The sequence below is a fragment of the Rutilus rutilus genome, assembly GCF_951802725.1.
Source record: "Rutilus rutilus genome assembly, chromosome: 12".
Taxonomy (NCBI): domain Eukaryota; kingdom Metazoa; phylum Chordata; class Actinopteri; order Cypriniformes; family Leuciscidae; genus Rutilus; species Rutilus rutilus.
This window is the reverse complement of record NC_140217.1, coordinates 9,181,912-9,207,824: the sequence shown is the minus strand read 5'-3', so window position 1 is coordinate 9,207,824 and position 25,913 is coordinate 9,181,912. Positions and strand designations below refer to the sequence as shown.

The 25,913-nt window shown below is 35.4% G+C and overlaps 3 protein-coding genes across 10 annotated transcripts in view; 1 reads left to right on the top strand and 2 right to left on the bottom strand.

Annotated features, from left to right (window-relative positions):
* Window positions 1-2,047: 2,047 nt before the first annotated feature.
* Window positions 2,048-11,175, bottom strand: senp2 (SUMO specific peptidase 2). Of its 2 annotated transcripts, none has more exons than XM_084426254.1 (17): window positions 10,882-11,175; window positions 10,330-10,385; window positions 10,100-10,206; window positions 9,916-9,994; window positions 9,628-9,712; window positions 8,997-9,156; window positions 8,809-8,915; window positions 8,643-8,731; window positions 8,392-8,449; window positions 8,219-8,297; window positions 7,359-7,508; window positions 6,066-6,197; window positions 5,344-5,550; window positions 5,022-5,101; window positions 4,743-4,827; window positions 3,552-3,647; window positions 2,048-3,453 (listed from the first exon to the last, which is right to left on the bottom strand). In XM_084426254.1, the coding sequence occupies exons 1-17, from the start codon at window positions 11,043-11,045 to the stop codon at window positions 3,388-3,390; spliced, it is 1,800 nt and encodes a 599-aa protein (XP_084282380.1). In that variant the 5' UTR covers window positions 11,046-11,175; the 3' UTR covers window positions 2,048-3,387. The 2 variants fall into 2 exon arrangements, with proteins under 2 accessions (XP_084282380.1, XP_084282381.1); XM_084426255.1 differs by having other exon boundaries at window positions 8,997-9,153.
* Window positions 11,176-11,840: 665 nt separating this feature from the next.
* On the bottom strand, window positions 11,841-17,197 carry cUnh21orf58 (chromosome Un C21orf58 homolog). 2 transcript variants are annotated; one of them, XM_084427108.1, is made up of 9 exons: window positions 17,037-17,197; window positions 16,825-16,882; window positions 14,931-15,004; window positions 14,396-14,578; window positions 14,060-14,171; window positions 13,094-13,230; window positions 12,810-12,994; window positions 12,148-12,194; window positions 11,841-12,033 (listed from the first exon to the last, which is right to left on the bottom strand). In XM_084427108.1, the coding sequence occupies exons 1-8, from the start codon at window positions 17,088-17,090 to the stop codon at window positions 12,149-12,151; spliced, it is 849 nt and encodes a 282-aa protein (XP_084283234.1). In that variant the 5' UTR covers window positions 17,091-17,197; the 3' UTR covers window positions 11,841-12,033; window position 12,148. The 2 variants fall into 2 exon arrangements, with proteins under 2 accessions (XP_084283234.1, XP_084283233.1); XM_084427107.1 differs by having other exon boundaries at window positions 11,914-12,033; window positions 12,137-12,194; window positions 17,037-17,178.
* Window positions 17,198-18,474: 1,277 nt separating this feature from the next.
* pcnt (pericentrin) overlaps window positions 18,475-25,913 on the top strand; it is a 55,048-nt gene continuing 47,609 nt past the window's right edge. For all 6 annotated transcript variants that reach the window (XM_084425739.1, XM_084425738.1, XM_084425737.1 and 3 more), the window contains exons 1-3: window positions 18,475-18,699; window positions 22,918-23,091; window positions 23,684-23,878. In XM_084425739.1, coding sequence (XP_084281865.1) covers window positions 18,652-18,699; window positions 22,918-23,091; window positions 23,684-23,878 — 417 coding nt within the window. In that variant the 5' untranslated portion in view covers window positions 18,475-18,651. The remainder of the gene's footprint in view (window positions 18,700-22,917; window positions 23,092-23,683; window positions 23,879-25,913) is intronic.

Genomic DNA, 25,913 nt, shown 5'->3' with positions numbered 1-25,913 from the left:
TATTCGCAAACAGTGATTAACTGTCACACAACTCTGAACGAAATTCAGTGACGTCAAGGCTGTAATGTGATTGATTATCAAGGCACACGTAATTTAAGTTAGCCATTGCGCTTTTTCCAATGGTAGAGCCTTGAACCGACCCTCTCTGGAGAACGTTTATGTCATACACGTGTATTACGTATTCAGTCAATAGGCGGTGTGCTTTCTTTGCAAAGTTACATTGCCAACTACTGGCCTGGCATACATAATACAGTATTTTTTATCGGGAACGCCTGTACGCAAAAAAACGCTTCCATTTTTAGTACATCGTTGTCATGTTAACCTACTCTAAGATTATTAAAAAGGTTTTCACCATAATAATAATATAAATAATGTTTTTACTGAAAGGTAACCCAAATTGGTTCCTCTTTTGCATTGCTGCAGAAACGCCCTTTTGGAACATTTATTTTTAACAGTGTATGTCTTTAACTACTATGTATTTACATAATTAGGTACAATGTACTTATTGTGTTCATGTTGCATTGCAAAACACTTTGACTGCTATTGCGGTGGGATACTGGTAAGGTTATGGACAGGTTTGGTGGGAGGGTTTAAGGGAAGGGAAAATTAATTACAGAGGTAATTACATGCAGGTATTTTTTAAATATAATACAATGTAAAAACATGTTATAACTGCATTGTATCGAATGATTAATTTAAATGTTAGTACATAGTACTTACAGATACTTAATATAAAATTGGGACCAATAATTATTATCTATACTGAAACATTTTGAGTTTCATAATTGTAAGACAGAAAAACACATAATACAGTTTATTAATAATACAAACGGAAAGAGACTGATCTTAGACACAAAACCTGGTGCTAAATTATGTATTGTATTGTTTACATATTGTCAGTAACGTTCATTTATGTCAGTTTTGAAATGGCGCTTCTTACCCATCCAGATACAAATGGGCAAGAAAAGAGATACGTTAGGGCAAAAAGCTAGGGCAGATATTAGTTTCATCACGTAAAGACCATCTGCTGTGTTTTCGAACACACTGGGCCGTCTAAATAATTCAGGCCTATCAATAAATTAGCCTGTAGATCACGTGATGGCAGAGCAGGAAGTGCATCACTGACAGTTGTCTCCTGTGAACATTACACCATGGAACTGTTTCCAGATAGTGTGTGAAGTGAGGGCAAGGATAGTGCAAGGTTACATTTGTGTGCTTATTTGACACCTGGTGGCCCTACCGGTTAGAATAGTGTAATGGATGGGAAAAAAATATAGGCCTACTTGAAACTGTTGATTGTTTAACACAGAATGTCAAAAGCACATATAAAAAGACTGCCTCCACAAACTCATGTGCTGCCTGTCCATATCTGTTTACAATGTTTACAATAATAATTTAAAAAAGATTAAACATTTTAAAGTGAATATTACACTATTAAATAAATATAAATGAAAAGTTGAGTCGGTATGATTTTTTAAATTTTTTTTAGAAGTCTCTTCTGCTCACTAAGGATGCATTTATTTGATTAAAAATACAAGAAAAACTATTGTCAAACATTATCATAAATGAAAATATCCGTGTTCTGTTCATATATATTTTAAAATGTTATGTATCCTGGTGATTTCAATAGCATCAATACTCCAGTCACATGATCCTTCAGAAATCATTCTAATTTACTGATCTGGCTCAAGAAACATTTCGTATCAATGTTGAAAACAGTTGCTTACCAATTGTGTGGAAACTGGATAAAAGAGCAGCATTTACTTCAAATAGAAATCTTTTAGTAACAAAATAATAGTACTTTTTTTATGCATCCATGTGGAACAAGAGTGAACAAAAATGACACCTGTAAGACAGCATTAGCTCAAGCAAATCAAAACATTAATACAGATCTTTCACTGCATATGGTGCTTTGATAACATTAAACAGTAGCAACTATAAGAGGATCTTCTGAATTATGTTGCAGTTGTATTGACCTCTTGTGACAGGAATTTGACCTTACTTGCATTATTAGAGTGTGACTAAGACAGACGACGTGTTTCTTTTTCACTTCTTTATTACTTACAAAAATAAGTACCAACACTCTGCATTAATGACAAAACCAGTTCATATGCAGTAGGGCCTTTTCATTTTCTATATTAAAGCTTGCATCAGAACTCACTCACTGCCAATCGAAACGCTCTCCATTCTCACAAACAATTCCACTTCAGGATATGCACTCAAGCTCAAACTAAATCAGAAGAGCCACATACGAACAAATAAATATAGACCTTTTTTCTTCTTTTACACTTCAAGTCAGAATTAAAGCACTTTTTGATCCTGTATTACTGGATGAGAGAGGAATATTGCAGAAATTAACCACAGAAATGTCAGTTTGGCACAACTTCACTGCTCCACAGTTCCAGTTCAATAAGAATGTCTAATACAGCCATTGGGATTATGAATATAGCATTTAGAATCAGAAAAAATGAGACCAATGCATTCCCCCTCCTCATCATCTAGCTCTGGTTTTTACTTGTGTTAAGCTCTGTTGCTTCCCCACACACACAAAACAAGCATGTCGGATTCTCCAGCAAGAGGTGTAAAGCCAAAATCTTCAACATTTCTATTTTACGGCTTTCAAATATGAGATGCACCCGGATCAAGGCACTTGGAGGCCAGGACTGTGTAGAGACACAAAAGAAACAAAACAGATCCACTGAATACTGTTGCTTTCAGTGCAAGTACCATCATCGTCATGCACATTAAACCTTGCTAGTAAGATGCTCTGAGACTAACGGGCACGATTGTAGGTTTTTAAACACAAGTCTTGACATACTAAGCTGACATAACTGAATATCATTCAAACTAAATAAATATATTTATTATTCCTTATTAATCCAAATAGAATGTAAAAAGATACATGTTAATGCTAAAACATCCCCATGCTAAGAAACTCTGAAAGCTTACTGAGAATAAAGTTCATTTTGTTTTAACCCCACCCCATCGTAACATCAACAGCTACTTCTGTGAGTTGGGAACTGCTCACAGCATAACCAGTAGGGGGCGATAAGACTACATTCTTGGAATGAAACGATTCCAGCCTCACAAAAACAACTGCTAATGAGGCTTCCACCTGCTCAAATCTATTCACACCCCAGTCCAGTGTTCTGCTCCTTGAACCATATTTGCGCTTCTAGTGTTTGGATTAATACAGCAGGGGTTGGTTATTTGTGCAAACAAAACTGTCCGAGAACCAGCAATCCAGTCTGTTAAAGGAATTGGGTGGAATTTTGCAACAGGCCAATATAAAGCCATAAGTCTCTAGAAAAGAGCAGGAGGGACAGACGTATAATGGTCCTGTGCTTTGGTCAATCTGATTCAGTCAGTACGACATTCCCAACACTCCTACTGCAGCAGCTTTTGGTTGAGGATCTCCCAGATCATAACTTTCCTGAAATACGGCATATGATTCTAGAGAGAGAGAGAGAAAGAATACATAGTAAATATAATTCTGCAATAATTATACATAAGTATATACAAGTAATTGTGTGGGTGTAAATAAGCAGTACCTGTCTGAATGTGAGGTTGCGTCCTCTGGAGATATAGTCAGCATATTTGCATACGAACACACCACAATCACTACCATTCTTCTGCTGAGGGATCTCCTGCAAACAATAATTAGAACTGAGCTTATAGTGCACGTTTCATTCCTGACCCAGAATGAAACACACTTCTACAGCTGTCAAATTAAACTTTTGAACTTTGAATATGGGTTGCATTTGAGTGTTTGGCAAACACATAAAACCGAATGCAGACTTATACATGATGTCTGCTACCACTAACTCGTGGTTTTGTTTAAATGTATTTGTTGCACCCTCTTGTGGACTGATGTGACAACATTGATTAAAAAATATGATCACTGAGGTCATTTGTTACTTTTAACCTAAAATAATATTAAACTCATTTTGAATTTTGGTAATATTTAAGTAAAAACTTTAAAATACAATTTACATTCATGCTGACAGGTGTGTTCAAACTTGTAGTTTGGTTCTCTTGGTTCTTTTGGTCCAGACCAAAAAAGAAAATAATACATTTAGTCCTGGTTCGCTTAGCGGTAACACTGTTATTTTTAAGACCGAACCTAAAGTAAAAAAACAAACAAACAAAAAAGGCTTTTTTGACCTATATTTTGCGACGGAATTTACTGAATTTATCTGACCTAAACGCACTTGTCGTATGTGCGTACCTACGCATCATGGCATGTTTACCAGCTGAGAATTCACGAAGAGCTTATACAATGTGTAAAGTCAAAACAGCTCCAGAAATTCTTCAATTTTACACAAATGAAGATCTGCTGCAAGGAGATGCCGTTTCCAATGGCTGTACTGAACTGATAGATCCTACGTCGTGAAGAGCAAATGCTTGAGCATTCTGTCCTTTTTAGGGTCACATCTTGTGACATCACACCGTTTTTGGTTTGTTTAGATGTCTTTGGTCCCGTTCCTATATCAGTCGCACAGTTCGCTTGGAGGCGCACTGAAACTCACCTTTTCAGGGGTCTCAGTCTGCTTGTTTGATGCGCACCAGGTTTTAAACAGCAGTGTCCACACTTTTTCAAAGGAACTGCACTAACAGAGCAATTGCACCAGTTCATTTTAATCAAACCAAACTTGCCAAGTGTGAACACACCCTTACAATCTTCGTATAGGATTTAATGACATTAATATTAATTAATATTATGTAATTATACAACTGCTTACAGAAGGTCGTAAACTGCTCAAGGTCCACTTTGACATGTCCAACTCTTTTCCCTTTTTCACCTTGAACTCTTCTTTCAGATAAAGCCTGATAGACAGATGCAGTCATTAGGTTAATATAAATGTGTACAGTCGCCTGTAAAAAACAAACTATGAGCACAAACTTTAACATGGATACATTTAACCTCATCAGCACAATTACACAAACTCATTTTAACTGCAAAATACTTGTCTTAAAAATATAAGCAGTGAAGTATAATGCTCCACAACATTATCACTTACAGAATCATGTTGCAGATGTCATCATGCCGTTGACCCATGGAGTCGTAAGATAGTACAGATTTAGTTTTTAAGTCAACAACCTACCGTGGAAAAAGGAGGAAACATTACACACAAATCTAAACGTCATCACTCAGACACAAATTAAATAAAAGCTAATAAAATATTCAAATCAACCACCCAATCAACAGTCCTGTAAAACTATTCATCAGGCACCTAACAGTGAAAGCTTGTGTGTCCTTTTCATTGTGCCGCAAAAGACTGCTACTGTTAATATAAGGGTTTCTAATGTTTGAACCCATGACAGTTATGGTTAAATACTCACAGCAAGGGACCAGTGAACACCCAGGTGAAGAGGGACCAGAATGATGTCAAACTGGAAGAGGTCTACAGCCTTAGTCCAGCGCCGTACTGAAGCATGTCCACCGCCATGCAACTTGGGAAAGAGGAAAGTACTGAAAGAGTAGACCTTCCTGCCTCCTACTTCCTGCTCACTGCGGGTCATCACGAGATTCATGTAGAAGTTGATCACCTGAGAGCGACAGGGTTACATGTTTAATCAAAGGTAATGTTTCATAAGAACTTTCAGATTATTGTGTATCATTATGTGTTATGTTAGAGATCAGGTCTGACCTGCATTTTGATTTATAAGTATGACGGACAAAAATTATGGAAAAAACTATTATTTTCATGTTATGGCCAATAACCGTTAATTGGCTGAATAAATTATATACTATTTTGCCTAAATGAAAAATAAAACAAAAAATGCTATTAAATGCAATAAATACATTTAAAATGTAAGAATATAGGCTACATTCTAGAATATTGATTCTAAAATTTGCTAAAGATTACATTTAACAAATTAATTTAGTATAGTTTAGGCTAATCAATTTACTACTGTTTTTAAGTTTTGGCAAACATTAGATGATGGCAAAAGTATTGTAAAAATAGAGGGGGAAAAATGAGAACACAGAACTAAATATCCATTATCAGCTGATGACCATCATACGGTGCATTCCTAATAAAAGTCTTTTGAAATGACACTACCTCATCGTTGAGCCAGCTGCCTTCTTGCAGGGTTGCCAGATCCCTCTGTGTGATACGCAGTTTGAAAGCACTGCACAGAACCAGGTTTGGATCACTTTGAGCAAGAGCAGCACTCACTTCCTGCTGCATCTCCTGTTACGATACACAGACAAAAATGAGACTCAATCAAGAAGGAACCAATGTGACAGTGAAACAAAACTGAGAAAATGCATGCACATCATTGTTCAGTTAAGGTCTATTTTCTGATAAAGCCTTTATTCCGGAAAAAAAGGGTTTACACTTCAGATATTGAAATATCCCTGTTTACATGGCACGCAAAGCTACCCAAGCAAAGTCATGCTTTTTCTTTCCCCCACAATTCTCTTACTGGAGATGTTCGCTTTTGTAATTTATTGTCAGCAATTTATCGTGCAGTAATGAAATGAGAATTAAATTTGATTTAATTCATTAAAGGGTTATTGAAATATCTATCATTAATTGAAGCAACGAGAATACGTTTTTTGGGCAAAAAACAAAACAAAAATGCTAAATGCTGTTCACGTGAGCACCACGATACATGCGTGTGATGCTGGTGCAGGAGCCGGCCAATACAGAGCCAGCTTTCTGACATAGAACCCGGAAGCACTGCACACAATGTGAACAGCATCAGAGACTGACAGGGAAGAGAAGAAATTGTTGAATAAAGTTGTTATTTTTGTTTTGTATTCTCGTTGCTCCCACTGTAGTCACATTTACTATTTTGACGATGGTTTTACTACCATTCTGGGCCTTGAAAGTGTTAATAACACTGCAGTCTATCTGGGGTCAGAAAGATCTCGGATGTCATCAAAAATATATTTTGTGTTCTGAAGATGAACGAAGGTCTTATGGGTTTGGAACGACATGAGGTTGAGTAATTAATGACCGAAATGTCCTTTTTGGGTGAACTTAAGTTAAAGTCATGACACTGCTACATTCACTCATATGTAAACTGATTAATGCTAATTTCTTTTAAAGGCTTGCTTTAAATAAATATATACATAAATATTCTATTTACTATCATAAATAGCACCCAAAATTACTTTTGCTTGTACATGCACAGATTAAAAATAGTTATTCTGTTACAATGGATCTGTTAGATATATAGCAATCAGGTTAACCCATTTGTGAGACATTATTAATCAGAATTTCACCAAATTCTAATTAACAAAGAAATATGTTTATGCATGTTCACAATATTTCCTGAACACTGTTTTATTATAAAAGAGGTATAACAACATTTATAAAGGGCAGGATTTTTTTTAAGACACTAACCTTGGTCAGTCTGGGAAACTCCTCCTCACTGCGCCTTACTGAATCTGTAATCAGTTCAGATCTGGATGGTAGCAAGGGTCCTGCAGCAGTGTCTTTCTCCTTAAGATTCAACCTGGCTTCAACCTCAGCTGACAGATCCACATCTACAGGCTAGAGAGAGGGTGAGGAAAACAGAACTACACTTATAAAACGGACTATACGACAACATTAAATACCATGTCGCTTTGAAATGTGATAAAATTACAGCTACATAACACTGTTTTCAAAAAACATAAAAAATATATATATATATATATATATATATATATATATATATATATATATATTAACATCATAAATCTCCAAATTTCATTTGTAAACAGCAACACTTGCATCACATGAATAAGACACTGAAATAATTTATCTTCTAATCATTCCTTTTTTGTTTTAATATTGAAAGCAGAAAAATAAAATAAAAACAGCACCAAGAATTCAGCTTGATTTTTTGTTTTTACATTCAGGGGTAAAAAAAAATAATAAAAAAAAATTTATAAACAGCTTGAATATTCAATCTCTACATGTGGGCTGGAATGAAACACCCCTTTTTGCTGATTGGTCAACCAAACATCAGCAGAATCATAATCAGCCGCTGCTTTAAGAATCCGTACAACTGTAGCAGAGGATGACTATTTTTCTGTTGATGTTTGGTTGACCAATCAGCAAAAAGGGGTGATTCATTCCCGTCCACATGCAGAGATTGAATATTCAACCTGTTTATTCATTTTCTACTTTTTAACAAAAAAAGGCACCATTTAAAAAAAAAATTGCTTTCAAAATTAAATCAAAAAACAAATAATCGGAAGATACACGAATGCACTTACAATTTTTCTTGCAGTTTGATTATCCAAGGCTCGTTGCTTGACATCACTTCCTGGTGTGCTTCGATTAACATCTATTTTTCTATAGCAGATTTAAGAATTAAAGAAATTTGAATCAATAAATGCAGACATGCATTTATAATCAATAATGTTTATGCAACATGTTAAAATGTTACCTGTCTTTAGTCTGCATCAGTGATGCTGGCTCCCGCCACACAGACATGTTAGGGAGGGCTGAAGGCAAACAGAAAATTTTATTTGATTGTAAAAAATATAATGGAATCTCTTCATTAAAAGGTTAAAACCGCTTCATATAGGGAAACAGCACAGAAGAAAAGCAGTTTATTAGGGTAACGTTATCATCAACACTCATTTGGGATGGGGCTCATACTGCTGGGTGTATATATTAGCTGTTAATTAAGCTCACCTCTTACTGGAGCAGGTCTGCTCACATCAGTAGTGTAACTGTGGGATGTGTGTCCATTAGCCTTGTGTCCATCAAGAGGGAAATTTGAGCTAAAAATGTTTGAATAAACAGCGTTAATTTTCTCCAGCAAAGCTACAATGATTTCAAAAGTGTTCTAAGGACTTACTTTGGAGGCTTCATCCGTCCAAATGGTAATGTTTTGCTCTTTGAGTATTTCTCCGAAGCCATCTCTACTAGCTTCCTGTAATGCTCTCGATCGCTCTCTCTCAATGCCTACTCGAAATAGAAACGCTCAGGAAATCAAAGACATCGACGCACCAAGCTTCCCAGTACATCAAGATTGAGTTTTCCTACCTCCTCCACGGTCAGGCAAGGTTTGTGTGTGCGGCTCGGGTGCTCCATCTCAGGCGGTCTTGTGCTCAGCCCGTGGGTGGTGCAAGACGGCACTAGCTTCAGGGATCTGCGCATCTCCCTGCCTCTGTCCTGGCTTCCCTTGTACAGCATTGCTCCACTGCTCAAGGAGATAAATACAGACTGTTACAGAACATTAAAAAGGACAAATCATTTTAGTATCATCAACCTTCCACAATATGGTTTACAGTTATAAAGCAGAAGTATGTATCTCAAGCCTTGTTTTGATACGTAGCCTAGGTAAGGTTCATCTTTCATGAATGCTTCTTATTGTTTCCATTATGCATGTTTATTCATAATTGCTGAGTGTTTATTGTTTGGCTGGATTACACCCATATTCTGTACATCACAGGATGTGGGAATATTTAGAAAAATGCGGCTCTTTTTATATGAATAGAAGTTTTCAATCTCCCCTTTAATCATGTAAAAATGATAAACCATTTCAACTGGATATTCATTTCATCAAGAAAGATAATCATTAAAACGGTGGCAGATAATAAAAACAAAATTTGAGAAGACTAAAGAAAAGCTTAAAATTGAGAAACACTTCAAAAATGGACTAAATTATACTTACTCAGGTTTACGCAAAGCCTGGACATTGTGGTGGACATTGGTTGCTGTCCTTTCATTATTTTTAAGTCCCATTTCAATCTGTTTATCTAAATAGAGATTGAAATCATTACAAAACTGACAGACTGTATGCAAGTATGAAATACACTTTATGTGCTGTTGTTTAAATGTTTGGGGACAGTATGATTTTATTAATTAATTTTATAGAAACTGTGATGCACTTTTTTTCAGGATGCTTCTAGGTATAGAAAATTTCACAGATCACAGAGACATGCAGGTAGGTCACACTCACCCATTCCGTCAATCTCAATCCATGAACTCAAGCTGTTGCTGTATATGTCATCAATACCCATAAAGGCAACCTTGCCAACCTGAGGCACCAACAAGCACAAGAAACAAGACAACGTGCATGAAACCAAGGCTGTACAAACAATGCATGTTTTTGCAAGTGCTTAGTGGTGATTATACAAACATACCTGCGTAAAGCCTTTCTGCTTTTCATGTTCGTCCTTCCTGCGGTGTCTCGAACGGAACAGCCCAGCAATCCCTGCAAAAGTCTTCTTGACAACCCTAATGATCACATCTGTTAACAGAGACAATGATATATTTGGGGGGGGGAAATCTTGCTAGTAGGTAAGTGAGAAATGTTCAGTGAAGTTGCATCAAGCACTGTTGTTTACATGGCAGATATGGTCTAAATATTTACCATGTCTTGCTCTTTTGACCTCTGGATATTCTGCCACACCATCAGCAGAGTACACACTGAAACCCAGAAGAACACTTCAAGTCAGTGCATCAGACGGATTAAGACGAAAAACCTTTAAAATAATACCGAGCACTTAAAATAAAAATCACTAAGCCTCAGAACCACTAGCAAACATACAATATCCCTTGGCAAAGAACATGCACTTTTATTCATATGGATCAACAAAATAGACTAACACAATAAAAATGATCTACAAGGTTCATTGAATGACAACCAAACCTGTAATAAGACCAATTACGACAAACAGTCCATAAATTAAAGTTGTTTGCCGTGAATAGATTGTCTATTGATGAATTGTTTACATTGGACTGATTCCTGCCCTAATAGACAACTGCTAATACTACACTGCCTATTGTTCATGTAACTTAAATGAACAAGACACAAACTAACAACAGCCAGAACAAAGCAAGCAAACTGCGTGTTATCAAAAATAGAAACCAATACAAATTCGGTTCATTCAGAAATGAGGAATACAAAAGACTAATACTACACCTTTGATAGTTGCGTTTGGCGGGCCTGCTGTTCTCCTGCCGCTGGGTGTCTGTGCCCGCGGCTCTTGCTACACCGTTACCGTGCTCACTAGGCCAGGCTGCGGATTTCTCACCAGAAAAGGGCACGAACAGCGACGATAATCCGTCAACTATCCATTCATACATCACAAACCACCACGATGAATAAGACTCTGTTTCGTTTGTTAGTGCCAGGTCTCTATACTAAAGATTTTGGAACCAAGAAACGGACCCCCTCATGTGTTTCAATAGCCTTCCGTAGCAGTTACGCTTACTGCGTCACTTATTTGTCAACCGCGAGGCCCTCCCACTATCCACTGAGATTGACGGTCCATCACAAACGAAACGATGTTTTATTAAAACCGGCACACAATTTAATTACTCTTTTTTTTAATATATATATATATATAAGTATATTCCGTGAATGTTTGATTAAATAACTGATAAAAGATTAGCTGTACTGCTAAACATTTGGTGGGACAAGGAATGGAACCAAGAAAAAAAAAGGAAAAAAAAAAGGAATGTAACCAATCAGATGCGACACTGAGCATCACATGTCTCAAAGCGGAAGAAAAATATCGAGTGGATGTGCTCTTACCTGTTGAATGTTCTATCTGTTAAACCTTTTACAGCAGAGAAGGCGTGTGTGTGTAGTACTTTAAACAGCATCACTTGACATGACACCCTCAGTTAGCCAGACTTATGGGGTTAATCTTTGTGTTGCGCAAGCACACTGTACTGCCTGTATGACAAGTAACTCTAGTATGACTACACTGCAAAGACAGGAACTGTACTTTTTAAAAGTGTGTTGTATGCACTGATCTATATAATGACATTCATATATATAATTCTATATAGATCAGTGGTTGTATGGCAGAACAGCCACATACCAGTGACTTAAACATTTTTATTAAACTGAGTAACACAATTGAAGCTCTTTTAAAATATCACTGTAATAATGTTTAATGAATCCATCATTTATTATAACAAAATAAAATCACAAAAATAAATCCCTAGGAAAAACAAAATGCCAGCTGTATTGAATATTGTAAATTAAATATTTAAAAAACATTTATGTCAATGTGTTATCCGTCTCTGAAGATGAGGCAGGATCCATTTGCACGTGGCAATTTGGCTGGAAAAAGGAAAGACGAAATAAGATACTGAAATGTCTTTTAATATCTTAGAGAGAAAAAATATATAATATAATAATATAAATATAGAGAAAGGGGTATTACTTTATGTTTACCTCAGAGACCAAGTGGAGTCCTGGAGTCCACTGCATCAATTCCCATTCTTCAAGGCAAAATAAGTTAACATGAGTAGCTATATTAGGCCTATATGATTCACAACAACTGACAAGTGAATGTTTTAAACCAAAAGTACCACAAAACACCCATAACTAACGATGAGGCTAATTTTAAAATGATGTAGTGATTTTTATGTTTCTGGCCAAAACATTTGTACTGTACACTCAGTATGTGAAACATCTCACTGCATTCAGATATGTATGAAAAACATATGTAAACAACACCAGGTTTTGTAAATGATAAAGTTGAGTTAAGGTCCTGCAGGGGCCAGTTGCATAAACACAGTCACTAAGACTGAGTCTTAAGAACTAGTCTGACCAACTAGCAGTTAGCCAAGGAGAAATCAAGTCTTCTTTTTCTGATTCAAATTAGACCGATATGGTTTTATGTAACTGACTTTACTAACGATATGACCAGTCTTAAAGAAAAAAATTAGATGACATACTTATAAGACTAGTCTAAGCATTTAATGAAACCGGCCAACCAGCTTATAAAGTACTGAGACAAAACTTACAAGCAACTGTTCCCAAAGAATTTCTGATACATTTTTAAATGTATTTTATTATTATTTATTGATATTGTTACACTGTTGCACTCTTACGTGTTTAAAGGAGGCAGAGTTACAGGACCAATCACATGCTGCATTGTTGGCTGATAAGTCCCGCCTTGTCCTGCTGACATCATAGAGGGCCAAACAGAGTAGCCAATTGGAGGGAGAGGTGGTCCATGGGAGCCGTAGTGATGATGATGATGGACAGCCCCTCCTCTCACTGCTGAATGAAGTTCCTGAACAACATCAAATTAGCATTGTAACTCAATACTACATTGTGAAATGAACACATATTATCTTTATGTATATTGAACACAACATTCCCTGATGGTTACCTGCCCTGAATGTGAGGCTGAGTGATGTGTGTTTCCTACTGGGGACACGGCCATTGGTGGAAGAGCCTTCAGCATCATATTGTGCATGATGATCTGGTGCATCTGAGCATTCTGCATGAGCATCAACTCCACCATATCTGTTGTCATGAGAATAATGAAGTGAAGAACTCTTGGCCTATAGCTTAAATCTTGAACTGATGTTTAAACTCCGTTTATTTCTTTCGTTCTTATACAGACTATTGTTGTTTCAGGCATGCAACTTGAAACACTACCGTTCAAAAGTTTGAGTTCAGTAAAAAAAATTATGCTTTTCTGTTCACCAAGACTGCATTTATTTGATCACAAGTCAAAAGCAGCAATTTTGTGAAATATTATTACAATTTCAAATAACTGTTTTTCAATGTATTGTCTTTTTTTTCATAATGGCAAACAAGTTTTCAGTTTTCAGTCACATGAAATCATTCAGAAATCATTGTGATATGCTATTTTTATGCAAGAAACATTTCTTATTATTAGTTAAAAATGTTTGTGCTGCCTAATGATGTATTGAAAGCATTTATTTGAAATAGAAATCTTTTGGAACATTATAAATTGTCTTTACTGTCACATTTGACCAACTGAATGTGTCCTTGCTAATTTTTTTTTATTTTTTTATTCTGACCCCAAAATTTTGTATTTGTTAAAGAATAATCTGAAGCACAATTTATTTCCTCTTTTATAAGTAGCTTTTTGTTGGGAAGTACCTGTAAGCAAGTTTAAATGTCCTGTAGTCACTATTTAACTAATATTACTTATTTACTTTTTGGCTTAGTACATTTACATTTATTAATTTAGCAGACACTTTTATCCAAAGCGACTTACAAATAAGTATACAATAATTGTTGTTATAGTATACAATGCTACAAGGTTTAGTATAAAATAACTGTTGTTTTTTTCTGTATTTGATGTATCTATCTGTATGTGTACCTTCTTTAATACTTCCTGATCTGTAAGGAAAGGTTTGTGGGGGAGGGATTTGTGCTATGAGAGGCTGTTGCTGTGGTAACTGCTGGATAATGGTGGCTGGCTGTTGAGGAACCTTGTGGAAGGAGAAATATAAGTTATTAGAGGATTGCCAGCAATATATCATTGTTATGGACACATATACACAAATAGTTTATATGTACTTTTATATTTTAGAACAGCTATAAAGGTATTTAAATGAACTGCAATAGTAAATGTAGATATTCGGTGCAGGATCGGGCCAGTATTTGGTGCTTGAAAAAGAATATAACAGCTGGAGGATAAGAAAACTTTACATACAGTGTGTTGAATGATTTGAGGGGGCTGAGGGACTAGAGGAGGGAGGGGAGCAGGTGGTGCACTTTGGTGGACATGGATGGGGGGCACAGGCTGGAGTGGCCCAAGAAGAGGTTCATAATGATATTGCCTATGAGATCCACCCCATGTGTGTGGCCTTCCCAGATCCTCCATCATATGCTGTTCCTGTTACACACACATAAACATACCCAAATGCACACTTATATTTGTGATTTAAGTGAGAAAAAGTTTCTATTTACATGACACTTTGTTCAAGATGAGAGGCTGCTTACTGCAGAGCCAATGTGTGGAGCTTGACTTTCAGCTCCCCATCTCTGGACGTAATGGGTGGAGCTTGAAGGTCCAGCCACACCCTTCCCTAAGCTTACCCTATCCCTAAATCTAAATTAGGTTAAGCTCCACCCATTAGGTCCACACTACTTCAAGATTGTTTTAATCATCTTGATAAGTTTAGCAGAAACTCTTCTTATAGTGTGAAGAATAATCATTTTAGTATCATTTCTGTGAAACACTATACCCTCAGTGTCTGTAGGAGGTTTCTCTTCCGTCTCAGAGCGCTGTGTAATGCATCTGCCTGACCATCATAACTTCCTGTGGCATCAAAAAACAAGGAATTAGTCATATATGTTGTATTCTGTATTTTCAACATCCTCATCTGCTTTTGTTTTTATTCCTTGATGGGTTTTATTTAGGCTTAGAATAAACCAATGAGATAATTACTACAAAACAGGCATTCTGTCTGGCAACTAGGGCTGGGCGATTTGGCCAAAAATACTGTGATATTTTTTTTCCATATCACACAATAGGCTATCTATATTTATCACCATTAATGGGGAAGGAAATGCTTTCCACATATTTGTTAGACCTCGAGAATGAATGTAAACAAGTAAACTAGTTTGTTCACAATTAAAGGGATGGTTCAGAGTAATTTCAACCTAGGGTCCTTTGCACCATGACCTCTAGCCAAACACCCCCCAATAAGCTTTGTTTCCCTTGGTCGAACATTATTAAAGTTAGAGCTTATTTAGAGATATCAGCCGAATGGCTTAGTGCAGGCGCTAATGGATCCAAGGTTGTATCTCGTAAATTACCCCACTAATAATGCCCGGAATGGTACCAAACTTCTACAGTAGTACAAATAGGTTCTGTTCTCATAAAACGAGGTATTGGAAAGTTTGTAAGTACATCAGGAGTTTATTTAAATAATACTTGCCTAATAGCTTGCTACCGCTTACCCGGACGTTGAGGTCACTTTCGTGATTTGGGAAAAGCCCGTAAAAGTCCTGGCAGAAAGCGATGCATAGGGATGTAGTGTAACGTGCATTTTTATTACTCTTTCCGAAGTGTTGACAACTTAGTGTTAAATAATAATTGTTGCAAACTGGTCCTACCAACAAAATATTAGTGCATTCCTGGAACTGGGCGTCGTTACACTACACCATTATGCATCGCTTTCTGCCAGGACTTTTACAGGCTTTTCCCAAATCACGGAGTTTAGGAAATGTTTGGCTCGAGGTCAAGGACCCTAGGTTGAAATTACTCCGAACCATCCCTTTAAACTCAGAGTAGCTACCTTTTAATTTAGGGAATCATGAAATGAATTAGATTTTTCCCTAAATTCTTTATTTTCTATTACATTTTTGGGGGGTTTCTGTGGGATTCAATACAAATTGATATAGGTAAACTTTATAAAAAAGTCGGCACACCATGGCTCCAAAATATGAAAATTTAGCTAAACTTGAACAATTTAATCAAGCTTTGAAAATGTAATCAAATGAAAATATAACAATGAATTAATAACAACACATTACATTTTATTTTTGTCAAATAAGATGCTGCACAACAGAACTGTATCAATTTAAAACATGGATGAAAAATATATTGGGTGTATGATATTCCCTAGAAATAATAATAATATTACTTTGAGAAGTAAATTTTGTTTGTATACAGTAGTGATATATTTCTGTCATATTTTTTTTAAGTTAAACAGAACTTTTATTTTGACTGTTTGTCATGAAATATTTCATTACTATCACGTCAGTTTTAGTTTCAGTTTCAGTGTGTAGGCTATTTGTCAGTTGTTTTTCTCAAATGAGGCAGGAAAAAGCTTGCGACGTGACTCTCAATTAGCTGTGGAGATGAATGTTTATATGTTATACGTTGTCATTGTTATAGCCGTAAATTTGATCGCGATCTCGCTATGATTTCGTTACGATATCGGCCAGCCCAACTGGCACCTTTTTGTCCAGGTCAATTAGTAGGCTAAGTGAGACAAAGCACAAATCATTTCAGTCATGAAATATAGTACCCAAATTATTCTAAAAATTCTAAAAACACAACAATGCAGTACACACACACACACACACACACACACACATACACACAAATCACTCTTATCTGTGTAACGTTACTTGTGGAAAGGGCTGAACCCTCTCGTTCAATGTTGTCATTTCTCTCATTCTCCAGTCTCTAAAGAGGAACAAATAGATGATATAATAATGAAGCATCATAGTCTCTTCATAGACAATTTTAGCCTCATGATAGAAAGTTATCAACAATAAATAAAGACCACCAAGTCAGTATATAACAGATAAGTATTTATCACATGATCAAACCAACTTACCTTTTCCAGCATTTTCAATCTCAACCTTGTTATTTGGTCAACCAAATCTGCCATTTTAAAAACACCTTTTTGATAAGTTTATTTAGTTATTGTCCATGCTTGCTGTAGAAAGAGGTCCGTTGTCAAAAACATTTCTGCTCTTTGCCAAGCCTCACGTTGCTAAGTTACAGACCGAGGCTCTTGTTTACGCTATGGTAGTCCAATCTAAGACTGCTCTAAATTAAATAAATAAATAAATAAATAAATAAGTAAATGTAATAACATATTACAATTGTAAACAAACTATTTCAATGTGCACTTAACCCTAGAATGCATAAACAAACAAAACCTACATAATTGCATAAAGGGGGTCAAAATAACCCATTTTGAAATGAATACTAGAAATTGGTGACTATTAATAAATTAATAAAAATAATTGATGATAAAAAAATGTCTTAATATATCAAACTTGTTTATTTGTCCACTTTCCTTGTATATATGCATTACAAAAGATGAAATTGATTCTTTTTAAAATGCAGTTGTACTTTTTCTAAACAAACTCTAAACTAATTTAGATCTTCTGTAAAGTATATTATAATCTAGCCTGAACCTTCACTCCCCACATTTTTCACAGACCACGTGAAAATGATCTTTTCAGAGGCAGACATTTTTTTTCACATAAGATTCACACCTTTTTAAAACATAACTTTAGGGCAGAGTTTGCACCTCTTCCTTTTTTTTTTTTTTTTTTTTATGTGTTTTGAGCATTTACAAATTGAAGTTAGTTGAGTTATTTATACATTTAAAATACGTTTTCTTTATAGTCTTTAATACAACATTATCAATTTGTCATAATTAATAAAGATAATACATATAATAATGACATTTTTTTGGGAATTAACATTTTTATACCTTTATACTCCACATAAAAGGTAATTATGATATTTGTTCTCTTTTTTATTATTCCATATTTATAATATTATATTATCAAAGATGTGTTTAATTGGTCTAGCATTTATAATTTATGAGACTAGGCCTTATATTATCGAGATGATATAAGGTGAAAACAAAAAACAAAACAAAAAAACTTTTTTTATGTCGTTTCCGAATTCAGCCTTTGTTGGTTGATCTTATTTACCCGGGCTTTTACCCGCGCCTCTCATTTGTCATCACTATGGCAAGCACTCACACTATCGGAAACGAGAGTTCCACAACAAATTCTCAACCTACGAGGGATGTCGTTTCTCTCTATCATGCTCCGCGATAGGCTCTAGAAGTTGTCAATCAAGGGGTCATGCTTGCAAACGCTTTTTAATTGGCCATTCAGGCCCAATGTGTTTAAAAGGAGGGCGTTTTAAAAAGAGCAGGTGAATTTCTGCAACAAGAAATGTCATTGGCTGCCAAGTTCACGTCCTTTATTCTAATTGGTTCTCGCAGACTGTCAATCCGATAAGGGCGGGGATAAACACATTCGCGGCCATGTTGAAAACTACACTGACAGTTACTCCTTAGGAAAATCACTCAACTCATAAAACATTGCGAAAAATTTGTTAGGAGAGTTTTACAGAAACATTTTTGTCTGCTTGCCGCCACTTGAGCGTTTCCTTCATTCCCATGAAACTCCTTGATCCAGGAGATGGATCAGGATGAAAGGCAGAGAAAAATAGAGGCCGGACGAGCAAAGGTACGCGCTAACATTAGCAGTAACTTTACATAGCCTAGGTTTGTTTTGAATTTGAATACTCCTTGATATTGTTTATGTCTGTAACTACATCAGCTATTACATTTAATTAAGGCTTTTCCACTTTCATTTGAGATCCACTGCTATTTCGGCCAGCCACAGATATCACAGTCACTCATATTGTTCTTGCTGCACAATGTCTCATTATAAAACATTTTGGAACTAACTTAATCAGCCCTAATCTATTTGTCAGCACATCAGTTCCTAACGTTAGCTGTCTCTCGATCCATTGTGCTGAATATTTTAGTAATATCATATCATTGTGATAATGGACAAAATTAGGCTTAAACGCTAAGTTACATTTCTTCTGAGTGTAAGTTACCTTTTCATTTGCTATGGTTCTCAAATTCAGAACAATGTTCCTCTGCTTGAAGGTTTTTGATTTGTATTTTTACTTTATTACTTTTTTTTTTAACCTTTAACTGTTATATAGCTTTGGGTATTTATTTGGAGGTTGAATTTGGGGTAAAAAAAAAAAGAACAAAAAGTTTTGTATGTGAATTGTCTTGCTTTGTAGCAGAAACTGTATTTGCTTATGGTATGTTTCAAGTTGCACATAAAGTTATATTTGTTGTTGAATATGAGTGGAAACTGATACAGCTCTGTCTCTAGGCAGGATCAGTGCAGTTCACAGGTATCTAGAGTATATATTTAGCCCGAGAGCTTTTAAGGGAACTGCGCTTTATCCGCATTGAGAGGAAAACCGAGATGATTTGATCGATCTTTTAATTTGCTTTTAAAGGTCAAACGGTTCAAATGATGTGAACAACACGATATGGACTGAATTACTAGATGTTGAATGACACTATTCATTCCACAGAAGAATTCAACCTGTTATTTGTTAAGAGACCTGTAGGAGGCACCACACGATTAAAATATCAACACTGCAAGGATGAGTTGAAATAGTCATAATTTGCTCACCCCCATGTTGTATTTATTTTTATGTGCAACATACAAAATGTACTTTTATTGTATAGGGAAAAGTCCTCAGTCGTTTGTGTTGCACAAAAGAAATTCATTACTGATTTTGTATGAGGTTGAGTAATGACATAATTCACAAATATCATAATTTGAGGCAACATTTTTAGTCACAAAAGAGCTTGTATTTCTCGTTAAAAGTTTATTATTAAAATGACGTAACCTTAACTGGTTTGTCAATACTATTCAACTCATTCAAGCATTTTCATTCTCTCATCCAGCTAGATAATATCCCTGTAGTGACTTCATTTTGCACAATTCACAACCAACTTGAATACAATACAATTCAAATTATTTAGTGGTTGGTGTATAAGTTTACACGTTCATAATTGATGTAAGATGCCCTATCAGAGGTGAGTGCTGCATTGTCAAGCATATCATCTGGCCTGAATCTCTCTTGCATTGGCTTTGGGTCCATACTGTTAAAGAGATAGTTCACCCAAAATGGAACATTTTGTCATCATCTACTCGCCCTTGTGTTGTTCCAAACCTGTATGAGTTTTTTTCTTCTGTTGAATGCAAAAGAAAATATTTTAAAGAATGTTAGTATTGGTAACCAGACAGTTGATGGCACACATTAACTTCCATAGTAGGAAAAAACTATTATGGAAGTTAGTGGTTGCTGTCTTGTTGGTTACCAACATTCTTTAAAATATCATCGTTAGTGCTCAATAGAAGAAGGAAACTCATACAGGGTGGAACAACTCGAGGGATAGTAAGTAGTGACCAAATGTAGATTTTTTTTTTTTTTTTTTTGTGAACTTTCCCTTTAAGAGTTAAATTTAATTTGTCACTTTAGCCACATGAAAGGCATGAATGTTCAAGTATTTATCAGTTGGTTATGGAATGTGTCTAGACATGTGTTTTTAGATTAATTTAGCTCAAAGATTAACCTTTTGCAGAGTGGCTTGCTGGTTGCCATGGCATTTGTTAAAAAAAAAAAAAAAAATTATTCAGTCAAAATACTTACTGTTGGTTAATGAGTTAATTATGAGCATCCCTGCTTGCAAGCGAGCAAATTAGGACAAAGGTATTGTGATTTCTCTGTAGTGTAAAGATAAATTTTCATTTATTTTTATTAGGCTATACGTGATATTATTATTAGCATTCTTATGATGATGATGATGATGATGATGATAATAATAATAGGATGATGATGATAATAATAATAATAATAATCTCAATTTATTCAGAATCATGCAGCTTCTAGTGTGAATGAAATGCAGGCTGAGCCACTGTAAATGTCAAGGTCCAACTCAATGCGAATCAATTCACATTTATTTGTATAGCGCTTTTCACAATACATATCGTTTCAAAGCAGCTTTACAGAAAATGCATGTCTACGTTACAATTTAGAGTGATCTGTTGTCGGAGGTGACTGTTCAACGAAAAGACTTTGTTCAATTTGTACACCTGGACATGGGTTGGGCTTGGAGCTCTTATATTTGAACTCAAAGTGCACCAAATTGATACCATTTAACTTTAAAATATACATTTTTCTTATGGGGACCCAAACTTCACCCCCCGATAATATTTAATCAAAAAGTGGACCTTCCACTTAAACGATAATATCTTTTCTTTTCTTTTACGCACCCATATGTGTGTGTGTATATTTAATTTTTATATATTTCAGATGTGCACACCATTTTAATGGATGTTACAGAGAGTGGCCTGAATATTGCATGTAAGCCGCTGTTCCAGAAACTGTTTGTGACTTGTCGTCCCCAAGGCTTCAGACCAACATCTTATGTGATTTGACATTCAGTGGGCGAAAGACAAAATGGATTTCCTACATGTTTATGAAAGCAGATCAAAAGTAATCCAGCAGAATACCCAGCTCGTTGCATTTTTTTCAGGTGTATTCATACTAGGGCTGCACGATTTGGGGAAAATGTCACATTGCGATTATTGAGGTCAATATTGTGATATGTGATTGCGATATAATAAATGGTTTCATGAGTCAACTTGCTTGGTTCTCAAGTAAAATGCACACACAGATTAGTGGTAATGCTGAAATGTGTGTTTCCCAACTCAAACTAGCAACAACTAAATGTACAGGGTTTTCAAATTAAAAATATTTTTTACAAAATGAAATAGTGACTTGCATTACTGCAAACTTGTTATTGTCTCAATCGTACAATAGTATAAAATAAATGTCATATTTTACCTGTGCCCTTACTCTCTAACAGGTAGGACATACAGAAATTGAACAAAGTTATCAAACAGTCTGCACGGCATAAATTAAAAATTAAATATAGACTCTTTCTTATAGTAATATCAACTATAATATCTAATCTTTATTAAAGCGTTAACGTTGACAGCCCAAATTTATTTATTCCATAAAATCGCAGCATTTTGCATCATATAATCGCATAGGCTTGACATCGCGATTGCGAAATTATTAATCTTGCAGCACTAATTCATACTCAGATCTGGGTTAGAGGTTTAGTCCAGAGGGTACTAGGTCCAAGTTAGGTCATAGTATGTGCATTTATGTGAATGGTTTGCATACATTCGCTCCTCCCCTTTCTTTTCCTTTTTCATTTGGTTCTGCAGAGAACATCTCTTCACTTGGTGGTCTTTAGTTCTCATAGTTGCAGACTGTCACAGGAATCATAAGGCGTTCTTGTTTGTTTGGTTGATGGATTGCTGTCATGTGACTAATTTAAAAGCCTTAGGGGTTGTGCTGGTGTTTGTTCACAGAAGCACCATTGTAATATTTGGTCCAGCAGGGCTCATGTCAGCTTGCTTTAATCTGGAATAAGCTTCTTAAGGCAGCTGTGAGTAATGACTCTTGCAGAATTGTGCGTATTTCAGGCGTCACCATATTTCCATGCTTGAGGATCAGGGATTCTCCAAAAAAGGAAGAGGATGATGGTTTTTAGAAGATGAAGAACCCATCATTTTTCCTGCCTTAAGAAATATCATCTATTTGGATACTGAATTTTTCTAAAACCCGTTTTTCTTGCTGTTGTCTTCCATATTATGAACTAAATCATCCCTTAAGAGGAATTTGCCTTATTTAGTTTGGTCTAATTATGAGACATCAGTCATGCAGGAGATGCATTCATTTGACCTTTGACATGGCTCATATTTCAAGCCCAGCAAAATGCTGCTTCTATGTTCTTGCTATCTCATCCTGATGTACGTTTCCCTCTACCTGTCCCTCAACCTCTGGCGCAGTTTGCTCACTTTAGACAGCGTCGGGCGAAAAGCGACAGTTCGAGCACGCAGAAAAAGACGGCGAAGAGGAAGGGCCCGACTGTCCAGACGAATGCCTGTTCCGTGCAAGAGCGCCACCTAGAGGAGCCACAGACAGACGATTGTCATGGAGAGATCAGCAAGGAATACTCAGAGGTTTGCTCTTAAGTGTTTCTTAAATTGACAAAATTGTCTTGTTTCTTTGTTACAGCTGACAAATCATTAAATATACAAGCACAAAATAGCAATGAAAAAACGTTTGCGACTTTGTGACGCCAGTCAGATGCATCAACATATCAGTCACAGTAATGCAATTAAGAGAAACCATTATCAAGTTCCAGATAAACGATAATTCCAGATTAAAAAATAATTTTTGAGCAACTTAATTACGTTTTTAACAAGATTCCTTATCTCAAAAATAAAATAAAATATTTATAATGTATAGAAGGTTGTAGAAAATATGGCACTAACATTTTCTAAAATATATCTAGGCATTGGGGGAAAAATAATGATTACGAAAATTTAAGAAATGAGTCAGTTGATGCTTTCATTTAATTGAAATGAATGCCTAGTCTGCTTGACAATATTAAAGCCTTTCACTGTTCATTCTATTTTCAAGTCTATAGAAGGTATAATTGTTTTCCCTCCCCATCTGACAAAAAGTAGGTCAGTTAGCATAACATGGCTGGGGGGAATGTAGTCATGGTAACACAAACTGGAAAATATGCATGTTTGTCTAAACATTTAGGCGTCACTCAGACCTGACGGCAAAGAAAGCAGTGTTCCAGATGTCCATGAGTGCAGCAGAGAGGCAGATGAAACCAATGCCCAGGAACAGAGCTCCTCATCTGGATCTCTGGCAGAGTCAGAGCCGCCCGATCAGGCAGAGGGCGAAGTTGCAGAAATGATTATAGTTACACATACTGGCAAAGAACAACTGAAGGTAAACCTTTATGGAACACACAAGACAGTCCTATACACTTGAAGTTATGTTTTCCAATGCATTTATGCACGTGTGGTAGTGGTGTCATGATACTGGACTTTTTTTTTTCTTTTTTTTTTAAACGATACTATATAGATATTTGATCACGTTTTCGATACCACGGTCAAAACTGCCATGTAGATATTTTTATCATTTTTTGATAATTTGGGTAATTTTATTGCAATAGCTTTCATACAGCAAAAGAATGATTTATTTGAAACTTTAAACTAAATTTACAAAAAAGAGAAGTAAAAAGGTCAGTAGAACTGATAAACAAATTTCAATTGATAGTGCTAATAAATACAATAGAATAAAAAGACAAATGAAATAAACATGGCTTTAAGTTTTTCAGGTGATTAACAGTAGTGTTCAAGTAAGAATACTAATACTAGTAATTTTTACAATGAAGATAATACAGTGTTATTACAACAACCCTTTACACACACCTTTGCAATAGAATGGCCATTGTCTAGTGTGTAAATATAAAAAAAAAATATATATATATATATTATGAGGTGGTGTGTCAATGCGCCGTCAGAGAGCGCACTTTTAATTATCGGAATATACGAAATAACTATCGGTGTGTCGATACTGCTGAAAAATTTGTATTGGAATCGTTTCAGTTATTTATTTCAATATTTTTGACAACACTGTGCAGTACGTTTGCCTATCCATTAGTTCAGCAGCTGAATAGACACCATAGCAAAAAATAAATGTGCATTTATTTAATCAGTACACTGTAAAAAATGTTACTGCTATTTACTTAAAAAAATTATGGTAACAATATTACACATAATATTTTTGAGTAGTTAAAGCTTGATTTCATTCATGGAATCTACCTGAATAAATCATGTAAAACGCCCTAATTTATTTAGTCTATAACACACAATTTTTTAGTGAAAATGTCCTTTTTTATTTGAAGTATTTTTTACTCTCAAAATTGTGTGAAGTTAAGTGAATGGATATGACCTGTTTATATTTAACTTTGAGATATATTGTTTTATAAAAAGGCCGCATACTGCTAGAACAGCACAGAATCAAAATTGTTACTGCACTATCATTAGCAGAGTTATTGCTACATGTATATAACAATATGCTTCATAATATTAAATAAATGCAGTTATTCACAACCTAACCATAAGCCCTACTCTTCTGCACAATGGTAACGATCAAAACTTTAACATAATAGAAACTCTTTCAAATGTCAAACATACCTGAACATTAAACATTAACAGATGTTTCCCTTTACTCAAAAACACAAATAACACTTAATTTCAAGATTTACTTTCCATTTCCAGCCATGTGCAAAGCATGCTGGGAACAAACAATGGTGTCTCTAAATAAAACCGCATAAATGAGCTAATTCTCTTAAAATAAATAGGTAGCCCCTTTTCCTTAATTTTATGAGGTTTATCAGTTCCTCAATTCAAGCCTTAAAATTGTGTATGTTTCCTTAAAAAAAAATAGGAAAATGCATCTCTTGGTGTTATTAGTGAAATTTTCTCAATATTTTCAATTAAACCCTAACCACAATTTTCTTAATAAAATATACATAATATTTTTAATGATCACCTCAATTTTTTTAATGAAAATTACAAGACTCATGATTCATTTTTTACAGTGTAGTGTTTATTTGGCAGTATATTTGTTTTATATATTTTATTTCTTTTTTCTCAGAAATTGTTGTGTTGAATAGCTCACTTGAAATCTGAAGGAAGATTTCAGTGTTGTGTACAGCCATTATCCTGAAATTGAAATTAGAAAGAGTCTTCAAACTGGGTTATCTGCCCATTTGACTGGATTAATTCATGGTCATGGTTATGAATACATCTAGAAACCTGAGGCAGAGTACTGCTTTCTGGAGCGTAGTGTTTACCATATTTGATTTGCTTGCATTACTGATGGTGTAGACAGAGGGAAAGAAAAAAGCAATTAGATTTCATGGATGAGGTTAAACGTATCCACATTACGGGTGTTCATTGCATTCATGGATTTA

Bases quoted from the DNA above. Each gene is read 5' to 3' on its own strand.
- senp2 (XM_084426254.1), bottom strand. From the start codon at position 11,045: ATGTATGAATGGATAGTTGACGGATTATCGTCGCTGTTCGTGCCCTTT. The intron at 6,198-7,358 runs GTTAGTGTCTTA...GTATCGTAACAG, and splicing joins AGTTTCCCAGACTGACCAAG to GAGATGCAGCAGGAAGTGAG. The intron at 3,454-3,551 runs GTACTGCTTATT...CTCTCTCTCTAG, and splicing joins GCAACCTCACATTCAGACAG to AATCATATGCCGTATTTCAG.
- cUnh21orf58 (XM_084427108.1), bottom strand. From the start codon at position 17,090: ATGGCAGATTTGGTTGACCAAATAACAAGGTTGAGATTGAAAATGCTG. The intron at 14,172-14,395 runs GTATGTAAAGTT...TCCTTCCACAAG, and splicing joins CTCAAATCATTCAACACACT to GTTCCTCAACAGCCAGCCAC. The intron at 12,195-12,809 runs GTAAGAGTGCAA...TTTGCCTTGAAG, and splicing joins ACTCTGCCTCCTTTAAACAC to AATGGGAATTGATGCAGTGG.